We start from the raw sequence: 11,333 nt of genomic DNA, 5'->3' as shown, positions 1-11,333 counted from the left end.
GGCTGGGTGCAGTAAGGCTCCTGCCTGTAATCCCAGCACTTTGGGAGACCAAGGTGGGAGGATTGCTTGAGCCCAGAAGTTGAAGACCAGCCTGGGCAACAAAGCAAGACCCAGTATCTACAAAAAATTTTTTAAATATTAGCTTGGCATGGTGGCATGCACCTGTAGTCCCAGCTACTCAGGCAGCTGAGGTAGGAGGATGGCTTGAGCCTAGGAGTTGGAGGCTACTGTGAGCTGTGACCACGCCACTGCACTCCAGCCTGGGCAACAGAGCAAGACACTGTCTTTCCCCACCCCCCAGACCCCCCGCCCAAAAAAAGGAGAGTAAGAGCAAGAGATTGAGATTCAGAAAGAACTGTTTCCCAGCACCTGTCTGCTCCTGTCGGGGTCGTGAGGTGTGGACGGTGTACCCTGTCCCTCTGTTTCTGCCCCTCCTCCACAGGGCAAGGCCAGCACCTGAATGTTATCAGAGCAGGCCCAACAAAGGCTGCCTCCCCAGTCCCGTGATGTAACCCAGTTTCCACCTGATTCTGGTGACCTTGGGGACACAGGGGTGTTGCTGGGAAAGGGGAGGAGAGAAGGGGCAGAGACCAGGCAGTGGTGCAGGCCTCCAGCTGCGCTTCCCACTTCTGACTCTGTGCCTGCTGTTCCCTGCTGGGAAGAAGAAAAGCCAGTGATGCTGGCTTGAGGCCGTAGTGGGAGGCCCAGCGGATCATGAGAAGCCAGGTATTCCAATGTCGGGCTCTCCCTGGGGGCTGCTGGTGCTTCTCCTGTGTCATTGACAAGCTTTCGTAGGGGAGCAGGTGGCAGATCAGGGTAGAGGCCTTGTGGGTTCCAGGCTCTCTAGAATTACCTGGGAGTGTCACCTATAAATGTAGAGTTCTGGGTCTCACTGGAGACCCCCTGAAGCAGATCCTTTGAAGGTGGGCCTCTAGAATCTCTATTATACTTTTGCTTTCAACAGTTTCTCGAAAGTTTGGTAACTGATCTAGAAGGTGGGGAGCTTGCCTGGGTTTTGCTGTCCAGTTGTAGGTCCGGATGCCTGCTGGGGCTGGACCTTGCATTATTAGTGTCACTGCAAATGACCCTGCAGATGGTCCCTTTCATGCTTGTCTCCAAATTTGAGTAAAAAATGTAGACACACACACACACACACACACAGGTATCTTCAAGGGACCAGTTTTTTCACTGCAGTCTTTTGTTTTACAGCTGGGGAAACTGGAGCCCAAGGTCATGTGGGTTAGGACTGGGATCCAGGACTCAGTGTTTCCTCTAAAATTCTGGTGCTCCTTAGGGTTGAGGGTGGTGGGTGAGTGCTGGACAGGGGGAGGGGAGGGGACAGGACTGAGGTCGGATGCCTGTGTTTCAGCCCAGGCAGTGAATGTGGATGGCTTGGCAGGTGAGCCTGCTGGAGCTGGAGGACCGGCTTCAGTGTCCCATCTGCCTGCAGCATCAAGGAGCCCCTGATGCTGCAGTATGGCCACTCCTACTGCAAGGGCTGCCTGGTCTCCCTGTCCTACCACCTGGACGCCGAGCTGTGCTGCCTCGTGTGCCGGGAGGCGGTGGACGGCAGCAGCTCCCTGCCCAACGTCTCCCTGGCCCGGGTGATCGAAGCCCTGAGGTTCCCTGAGGACCCGGAGCCCAAGGTCTGCGTGCACCACTGGAACCCACTCAGCCTCTTCTGCGAGAAAGACCAGGAGCTCATCTGTGGCCTCTGCGGTCTGCTGGGCTCCCACCAGCACCACCCGGTCACGCCCGTCTACACCGTCTACAGCCGCATGAAGGTGGGGAGCGAGGGTGCAGGGGGGCTGGAGGGGCCCGCGGGGACCGGATCCTGTGCTCTCTGGCGCCATCACCTGGCACCAAAAGGATCCAGCTATCTTCGATTTCCCTGCAGCCCTGCCCTGGCGCATTCATTCCTTAGCGTTTGAGCGGCGGCTCAACCCAGGTGCCAGGGATTGAAGCTACACGCACAGGATGGGAGCTCCCTGGTGTCACATGCTCACCCCTTCCTGTTTTTTATTTGCAGTTCTGGTTTGTTAGTTCTGGTTTGTTTCTTTTTCTTTTTTTCTTTCTCTCTCTCCCGCCCCCTTCCCTTCCTCTCTCCCCCTCCCTCCCCCGCCCCCCCCCCCTTTCTTTTTCTTCTTTCTTTTTGGAGACAGCGTCTCACTCTGTTGCCCAGGCTGGAGTGCAGTGGTGTGATCATGGCTCACTGCAGCCTCCAACTCCTAGGCTCAAGCAATCCTCCTACCTCAGCCTCCCGAGCAGCTGGGACTACAGGTGCACACCACCATGCCCAGCTCATTTTTTATATTTTGTAGAAATGGGGTCTTGTTATGTTGCCCAGGCTGGTGTTGAACTCCTTGGCCTCCAATGAGCCTCCTGCCTGGGTCTCCCAAAGTGCTGGAATTACAGGCATGTGCCACTGCCCTAGGCCCCTTGTTTGTTTCTGGACATTCCCCTGTTTGCACTCTCTGGTGCATGAGGGTGGGGACTTCATTTTGTCCCCTGGTGTATTTCAGTGCCTGGAGCCATGACTGGAACATTGTAAATGTCCAAAATGCTGAATCAGTGAATTCCCGCCTTTATAGACCATCACCAAACCTAGCAGATCATTCTTTAAGACGAGTAATAATACCTGGCTGGGTGTTATATATAGAAAACACCTGTTATAAAACACATGGCTGGGTGGCTTATGCCTATAATAACAGCACTTTGGGAGGCCGAGGTGGGTGGATCACTTAAGTCCAGGAGTTTGAGACCAGCCTGGGCAACATAGCCCCTGCCTCTACAAAAGTTGCAAAATTAGCCTTGTTCGCCAGGTGCAGTGGCCACTCATGTAATCCCAGCATAAAGCTGGAGGGAGCATGGGTGGGGGCGAGATAGGGCCAGCGAGGTAAGCTGCGGCCGGGGCATGGAGAGGCCAGTGCGACCCGGGAAAGGATTTGGAGTTTATTCACAGGATGAGGGAACAAGGCGGGGGCTGGAGGGTTTTAACCTGGTGATGACATGCTCAGATCTCTCTGGCAGAGGGGAGCTTTGAGGGTGAGGCAAAAGGACAGTGAGAGACGAGGGTGCCAGGACCTAAGTCGATGGGAACTGGGACAAAGGTCTGGGGCAGACCAAAGACAAATTTCAAAAAGAAAAAAACCCTGACAACTGTGTGTGGCAAGGAGGGTGAGGGACGGGGAGGTTGACTCCAGCTCTGTAATTCCCCCTTGCACAGATGAAGTGATCGCAGGGGAGGATCTGGCGTGGGCAGGTGGGAGGTGCCTGGGGATGTGCAGTCAGGTCGAGGGGTGTGCAGACCAGGACAGCAATGGGGCTCAGGGCGAGAGGTGTGGAGGGTCCTTCCTCCTGGTGGTCACTGAATTCCCCTTTGGTGGAGAAGACCAACCCAGGAGAGTCTACATAGTGATAAGGGAAGACACTGATGATGACCCCAAGGGGTACCAGGCTTAAAATCTGGATTGAGAGAGAGCCCTGAAAAAAGGAATAGAAAGAATCCTCAGAACAGGAACACCGGCTGAGTGTGGCCCTCCCGGAAATCAGAGAGACAGAGACTGAAGGAGGAGATCACGTGTGTGAAATGTCTGTGAGGACTGAAAAGTGTCAGATGTAGCAGTAAGAACTGATTATCTTGGCAAGAGCAGGTTTAGGGGAGTATGGAAGGTGGAAGCCAACTGCAGGTGGGGAAGCCGAGTTTATGTTTTATTAGTTGATGGGAAGGAGGGAGGGAAACAGGCTGGGAGCTTATCTGTCCTTTGTGGTTAGGATCCAGCAGCCCAGCTTGGGTCCCTGTTTTAGATTTGGGCTTAATTTTTTTTTTTTTTTTTGTAGAGACAGGGTCTCACTATTTTGTCCAGGCTGGACTCAAACTCCTGGCCTCAAGTGATCCTCCCATCTTGGCCTCCCAAAGTGTTGGGATTCCAGGTGGGAGCCACTGTACTCGGCCAGATTTGGGTTTCGATGATCCCGAGGCTCTTCTCTGTTGCAACACAGAATACAACTAAATTGCACTCCTTTATTGCCCTCTTTTAGGTGTTCCCGTTGCCTCCTGTTTATTGAGATTTTGAGATGCTCCGTTGATGGGTGCATTGATTTGCATAACTTAGTTCCTCTCATGGGGAAGGAATGAGTCCCATCTGTCTGCCTGGGGAGGGTGACGTTGGAATGCCGTTTTTAGGCTGCTGTGAGATGTTCTGATGCCTCGTTCTCCAGAGCAAGGACTCTGTCCGTTTATGCCAGCAAGTGCTTTATTCTTTACCCAGCTCCCTTCCTGAAAGCCCCTTGCAGCTCTCTGGTGCTTGGGCATGATCCAAGCCAAAAATTCTGTACATTGCATGGGTACAAACCGACGGGGGCTCTGGTCAAGTCGTGCAGTAGATGGTGGTCTAGGGGTCCTGGTTGGCACCCCCAAGGCTAGGTCAGATTTGGGGCCAGGGCAGTCCAGGAGAAGTGCATTTATGTCAGCTTGGGGAGGTCACAAATCCGTGCTGTGTCCAAGCCCACCAGGAATGGATTCAGGTGTTCATAGGCGTGGGGATTCACCAGGTTTAACCCAGGCCCATGTGAGTGCCACTGGCCCTAGAATTAGCCTCACCTGGCGCCGGCCTTTTTGGATCTGCTGGTGACCACAGAGTTCACCTGGGGGGTCCCCTACAGGCAGCATTCAATCCAGGAAGTGCCAGCATCACCTGGTGACTTCTGGTAGCTGTAACATTTAGTGACTCTCTCCATGTCATGCAGAGGGGTGACATTGAGACCCTCTTATGCCTGAGAAGCTCCTGCTGTCAATGCAGATATTCTCTCTTTTTTTTTTTTTTTTTGAGACGGAGTCTTGCTCTGTCTCCCAGGCTGGAGTGCAGTGGCGTGATCTCGGCTCACTGCAAGCTCTGCCTCCTGGGTTCACGCCATTCTCCTGCCTCAGCCTCCCGAGTAGCTGGGACTACAGGCGCCTGCCACTGCACCTGGCTAATTTTTTGTATTTTTAGTAGAGACAGAGTTTCACCGTGTTAGCCAGGATGGTTTCGATCTCCTGACCTCATGATCCACCCACTTCAGCCTCCCAAAGTGTTGGGATTACAGGCGTGAGCCACCGCGCCTGGCCCAGAATATTCTTTAAAAAAAAAAAAATTAGAGATGGGATTTCACTGTGTTGCCCAGTCTGGTCTCAAATTTCTAGCCTCAAGTGATCCTCCCATCTTGGCCTCCTAAAGTGCTGGGATTACAGGCATGAGCCACTGTGCCCAGCCTAGAATATTCTTTTTTTTTTTTTTCTCCTGAGATGGAGTCTCGCTCTGCTGCCCAGGCTGGAGTGCCGTGGCGCAATCTCGGCTCACTGCAACTTCCGCCTCCCGAGTTCATGCCATTCTCCTGACTCAGCCTCCTGAGTAGCTGGGACTACAGGTGCCTGCCACCATGCCCGGCTAATTTTTTTTGTATTTTTAGTAGAGACGGGGTTTCACCATGTTAGCCAGGATGGTCTCGATCTCCTGACCTCGTGATCAGCCAGCCTTGGCCTCCCAAAGTGCTGGGATTACAGGCGTGAGCCACCGCGCCCGGCCCTTAGAATATTCTTGAATTATTTTATTTTTTATTTTTAATTTTTGAGACAGAGTCTCACTGTGTCACCCAGGCTGGAGTGCAATGGCGTGATCTCAGCTCACTGCAACGTCAATCTCCCAGGTTCAAGCGATTCTCGTGCTTCAGCCTCCCAAGTAGCTGGGACTACAGGTGTGTGCCACCACACCTGGCTAATTTTTGTATTTTCAATAGAAATGGGGTTTCACCATGTTGGCCAGGCTAGTCTCGAACTCCTGACCTCAAGTGAAGTCCCACCTCAGTCTCCCAAAGTGCTGGAATTACAGGCATGAGCTTCTGCGCCCAGAGTATTCTTGAACAATTTAACCTGTTTCGGACTCAAGGGTGCCTGGGTGGCTCTGGTTCCCGCCCTGGTTTCCCTGGGAGTGCTTGTGGCCATTGGGATACTCCCAAGAAGGTGATCCAAGGAGCTGAGAAGGGGAAGGATCAGCTGCTCATGGGGCCATGGCCTGTTGCCTCCAGGAGGAGCTCGCAGCCCTCATCTCTGAGCTGAAGCAGGAGCAGAAGAAGGTGAATGAGCTCATCGCCAAACTGGTGAACAACCGGACCCGAATCGTCGTGAGTGCCCCTTCCCTCTGCCCCTGCCTGGGACCGGCCACCTTCACTTTCCTGTAGAGCTCAGTTCTCATTGGTCCTTTACAGAAAATCATGCCTTCCATATAAAGCCAGAACTCAAAGCATTCCGGGGCGGGGTGGGGAAAGCGCAAATCCTCTCAGGGGAATTCAACCCAGTTGTCGTCAGGACTGGCTCCAAGTTGGCTTTTGCTCTCTGCGTCCTTGAGACTGAGATAACCCAGGACTTGAGTCCCAGGGGGTAAACAGCTCAAAGCATGGGCATGACTCCTCCGCCCCTGTGCCACCTGTGCCTGTTTGACCTTGCCAGCCTGTCACGGTGCCCTCCCAGTACCTGGGTGCGCAGGCGTGTAGAGACTGGCAGCCCTGGGCCCTGGCTGATCTCCTGAAATGAGAGGCACATGGGGCTGGGAAGCATGGAGCCCTGGCCCTGGAGGTGGCTGTGAAACAGAAACAGGAGCCGAGCAATATCCAGGAGCAATGGGCATCCCTCATGTACCCTCCACACCCTTGCGTGGCAGGTGGTATCAGCCCTGCCTGGTGGAGGCAGAGCTCAGGGTTCTGCAGGCAGTTTTGGCTCCCTCACAGCAAAGCCTGCTTGCTCAGGGCCTTCCTGCTTTCCTTCAGTTGTGGAACTCTGTGATAAAACAAAATCTTACATGCACATTTAATAGCTGAAATAGGCAAAGTGGGGTGTGGTGACGTGCATCTGTAATCCCAGCAACTCGGGAGGCTGAGGCGGGAGGATTGCTTGAGGTTGGGAGGTCAAGGCTGTAGTGAGCTATGATCGTGCCACTGCTCTCCAGCCTGGGCAACAGAGTGAGACCCTGTCTCTTAAAAAAAAATTAAAAATTAAAACAGGCCGAAGCAGAGCCTCTGCATTTGAAATGGGAGCTGGGGCCACCCTCCCCACGGCCACCGCCAGGGCTCCCCAAGCATGAAATGGGAGCTGCAGCTGCCCTCCCCACAGCCACCGCCAGGGCTCCCCATGCATGGGGTGAACTCCCTGCCTGGCGCCAGACCATGCAGCCTCCCCTGAGACTCAGGTCCCAAGACCAGCCTGGTCAGGAAGGCCCTGGGGACACCGAGGCCAGCCAGACAGAGCCTGGCAGCTCGGCTGTGACTCTGCAGTGACCAGCCCTCCCTGTCCCAGAATGAGTCGGATGTCTTCAGCTGGGTGATCCGCCGCGAGTTCCAGGAGCTGCACCACCTGGTGGACGAGGAGAAGGCCCACTGCCTGGAGGGGATAGGGGGTTACACCCGTGGCCTGGTGGCCTCCCTGGACATGCAGCTGGAGCAGGCCCAGGGAACCCAGGAGCGGCTGGCCCAAGCCAAGTATGTGCTGGAAGAACAGTTCAGCAATGAGGGCCACCACGAGTTCATCCAGGTGAGTGGACAGGGAGGTGTCCCATCCCCATACCCGCCAGGGCCTTCCCCTTCCCAACAGTGCCCTGGCTTCCCACCTTCTAGCCTTAACCTCCCTCTCTCTCGCCTTCCAGAAGTTGCACTCCATGGCCTCCAGGTAATAACTTTGGAGAGAGCTCAGCCAGGGTCTGGTGGCTGCGGGCACGGGCATCTCAGCTCCACTGGTTCCTCCATGCGGTTTAACCAGCGCGTCCCAAGCAGCTGCCCACAGCTGGCACTATAACTGAGCCTGGGGAAAACAGAGGAAAGTCACATCCCTGCCTTCAAGGGTCTCGCAGACGGGTGGGGAGGCAAATGGTGAACTGTGGGTAACTAGAACAGCAGAAGTTCACTCAAGGTACAGAAATACTAGAGGAGGGTAGCTCATGCCTGCAATCCCAGTACTTTGGGAAGCCAAGGCAGGAGGATTGCTGGAGGCCAGGAGTTCGAGACCAGCCAGGCCAATGTAGTAAAACCCCATCTCTACAAAAAATACAAAAATAAAAAAATTAGCTGGGCATGGTGGCATGCGCCTGTAGTCCCCGCTACTCATGAGGCTGAGGCGGGAGGATTGCTTGAGCCTAAAAGTTTGATGCTGCAGTGAGTCGTGATCATGCTACTGCATGATCCAGCCTGGGTGACAGAGCGAAACCCTGTCTCAGAAAACAAAACAGAATACTAGAGGAAGAGCAGGTGTCTGGGGGGCCTGGCAGAGGGGCACAGGCCTGATGGCTGAGAAGGGCCCAGGACCCGAGTTTGCCAGGCAAGCCGAGGGAACGATCCTGTAAAAGGGGGAGTGGCGTGCGGACTCTGGTTATGAGAAGTTCAGGGTGGCTGGGTGTAAGGCAGGATATCAGGAGGAATGGGAGCTGGGAGAGGTGGGAAATGGCCAGAAGCAACATCCAGGAGCACCGGGCATCCCTTGCTTACCGTCCTCACCCTTGCGCAGCAGGCAGTATCAGCCCTGCCTGAAACTTGCTCTGCAGATTGTGGGAAGAGAGCAGATCCATGTTCTAGACCCAACAAACGAACATGTGCAGTTCCCAAGCCTTCCTCACTCCCTGTTTATGGGAGACTCTGTGTTTCTCACATTTCTTTTAGTCTTAGAGACAATTTGGTCAGGAGACATGGGTTTAAATGAAGGGACAGAGGCTGGGCACAGCAGCTTACACCTGTAATCCCACCACTTTGGAAGGCGAAGGCAGAAGGATGACTTGAGGTCAGGAGTTTAAGACCAGCCCGGCCAACATGGTGAAACCCCATCTCTACAAAAAATACAAAAATTAGCTGGGTATGGTGGCACATGCCTGTAATCCCAGCTATTCGGGAGGCTGAGGCATGAGAATCGCTTGAACCTGGGAGATGGAGGTTGCAGTGAGCTGAGATCGCTCCACTGCACTCTAGCCTGGGCAACAGAGCAAGACTCCATCTCGAAAAAAAAAAAAAAAAAAAGCCCGGGCATGGTGGCTCATGCCTGTAATCCCAGCACTTTATGCTCAAGTCTGGTTTGTTTTTTTTTGAGATGGAGTCTCGCTCTGTCACCCAGGCTGGAGTGCAGTGGCATGATCTCAGCTCACTGCAACCTACACCTCTCAGCTTCAAGTGATCTCCTGCCTCAGCCTCCTGAGTAGCTGGGATTACAGGTGCGCACCCCACGCTCAGCTAATTTTTGTATTTTTAATAGGATGGGGTTTCGCCATGTTAGCCATGCTGGTCTCGAACTCCTGACCTCAAATGATTCGCCTGCCTTGGCCTCCCAAAGTGCTGGGATTACAGGCGTGAGCCACCGTGCTCAGCTGCGAGTCTTTATTTTTAGAGACAGGATCTTGCTCTGTCACCCAGGCTGGAGTGCGGTGGTGCAACTGTAGCTCACTGCAGCCTTGACCTCGCAGGCTCAAGCGATCCTCCTGCCTCAGCCTCCTGAGTAGCCGGGACGACAAGTGTCTGCCACCATGCCCAGCTAATACTTACATTTTTAGTAGAGACGGGGTCTTGCTATGTTACCCAGGCTGGTCTGGGCCTCAAGCAATCCTCCCACCTTGGCCTCCCAAAGCGCTGGGATTACAGGCGTGAGCCACTGTGCCTAGGCTCTCATACCCCTTTGACTCATGACACCCACAGGCTAAGTGGGTTCTGGAAGCTCCGGGGTAGCCCTCTAACCAAGATGCTGGCTCTGGCCACTGGAAGTCAAACTGGGTGCACAGACCAATAAGAGGGCCTGAGGGAGAGTAGCTGGGGCAAACAGCAACCCTCAGCCTCCCCACAGCCCTTACTCTCCTCCCTCCTCTCCTCAGTCTCCTTCGAGGATTCAGCCTCTCCTCCTGGCCACTCATGGCCTGAGGGCCTCCAGGCACCTCTTCTGGCTGTCTACACCTCCACACCCATGGCTCCAGTCATCCCTTCCACAGGGATGACTCAGAAGTTCCCTCTCCAGGAGACCTGTCCCTTACATGCCACATCCACTAGAGCTCCAGCCATTCAGCAGCTCCGCCTGGACGTCAAGGGCATGTCCAAAACCGCGCTCATTATCTTCCTACTCCCCCATCCCTGAGATTTATCCTGTGGCTGTGGTGTCCTGTGGTTACTGTAACAAATGACCACAAACTTGGTGGCTTCAAACAACAGAAGTTTAATCTCTCGTGGTTCCGAAGGCCAGACATCCAAGATCACGATGACGGCAAGGCCGCGCTCCCTCTGGAGACTGTCGGGGAAAACCTGCCCCTTTCCTCTTCAGCTTCAGGTGGTGGCTGCCACGCCCTGGTGTTTCCTGGCCTGTGGCCGCATCATTCCAGTCTCTGCCTCCATCTTCACATGGCCTTTTCTGTATGTGCCGGTCTAATCTTCCTCTGCTTCTCTCTTATTTTTTGTTTTTTGAGACAGAGTCTCGCTCTGTTGCCCAGGCTGGAGTGCGGTGGTGTGATCTCAGCTCACTGCAACCTCCGCCTCCCAGGTTCAAGCAATTCCCTTGCCTTAGCCCCCTGAGTAGCTGGGATTACAGGCATGTACTTGGCAAATTTTTGTATTTTTAGTAGCGACGGGGTTTCACCATGTTGGCCAGGCTGGTTGCGAACTCCTGGGCTCAAGGGATCCACCAGCCTCGGCCTCCCAAAGTGCTGGGATTACAGGTGTGACCCACTGTGCTTGGCCTTCCTCTGCCTCTCTCTTACAGGGATACTTGTGATGCCACGTAGGGCCTGCCCAGATAATCCAGGATGACCTCTCCAAATCCTTCCCCTGATCACTCCTACAGATCTCTTCCATAGAAGGTGACATTTCCAGGCTCTAGGAATTAGGACCTGCTCTCTCTGGGTGGCCATTGTTCACTCCACCACCCCAGGTTTGCCCATCCTACCAAAAGACACAGCAGCATTGTGTGAACTGCCCAAACTGAAAACCTGTGAGTTATTCTTGACCTGTCCTTTTTCCTGAGCAAGTTCTGTGGATTTAACTTAGCAGTCACACTGCCAACTTCAACCTAACTCCATTGCCACCAACTCAGTCCAGGCCACCAGTTCTTGTTTAGGTGACTGCCATGACCCCCATTGGTCTCTCCCTGCCTCAAGTCTGCCCCCTCCATCCTATATCCCCACACTGTAACCAGACTGTTTGTTTGTTTATTTATTTATTTATTTATTTATTTTGGGGGGAAAGAAGCTTGCTCTATCCCCCAGGCTGGAGTGCGGTGGCACAATGTCAGCTTACTGCAACCTCCGCCTCCCAGGTTCAAACGATTCTGCCTCAGCCTCCCAAGT

General features: G+C 54.0%; 1 protein-coding gene across 1 annotated transcript; it reads left to right on the top strand.

Annotated features, from left to right (window-relative positions):
- The first annotated feature begins 1,387 nt into the window (after nt 1-1,387).
- Nucleotides 1,388-10,761, top strand: TRIM73 (tripartite motif containing 73). The gene is given in 6 exon segments (XM_054560368.1): nt 1,388-1,449; nt 1,451-1,784; nt 6,067-6,162; nt 7,331-7,564; nt 7,677-7,699; nt 9,876-10,761. Coding segments are annotated over 6 exon segments (795 nt in total). The 3' UTR covers nt 9,922-10,761.
- The last annotated feature ends 572 nt before the right edge of the window (nt 10,762-11,333 follow it).

Source organism: Pongo abelii, chromosome 6 (assembly GCF_028885655.2).
Source record: "Pongo abelii isolate AG06213 chromosome 6, NHGRI_mPonAbe1-v2.0_pri, whole genome shotgun sequence".
Taxonomy (NCBI): domain Eukaryota; kingdom Metazoa; phylum Chordata; class Mammalia; order Primates; family Hominidae; genus Pongo; species Pongo abelii.
This window is presented reverse-complemented; position numbering and strand designations above follow the sequence as displayed.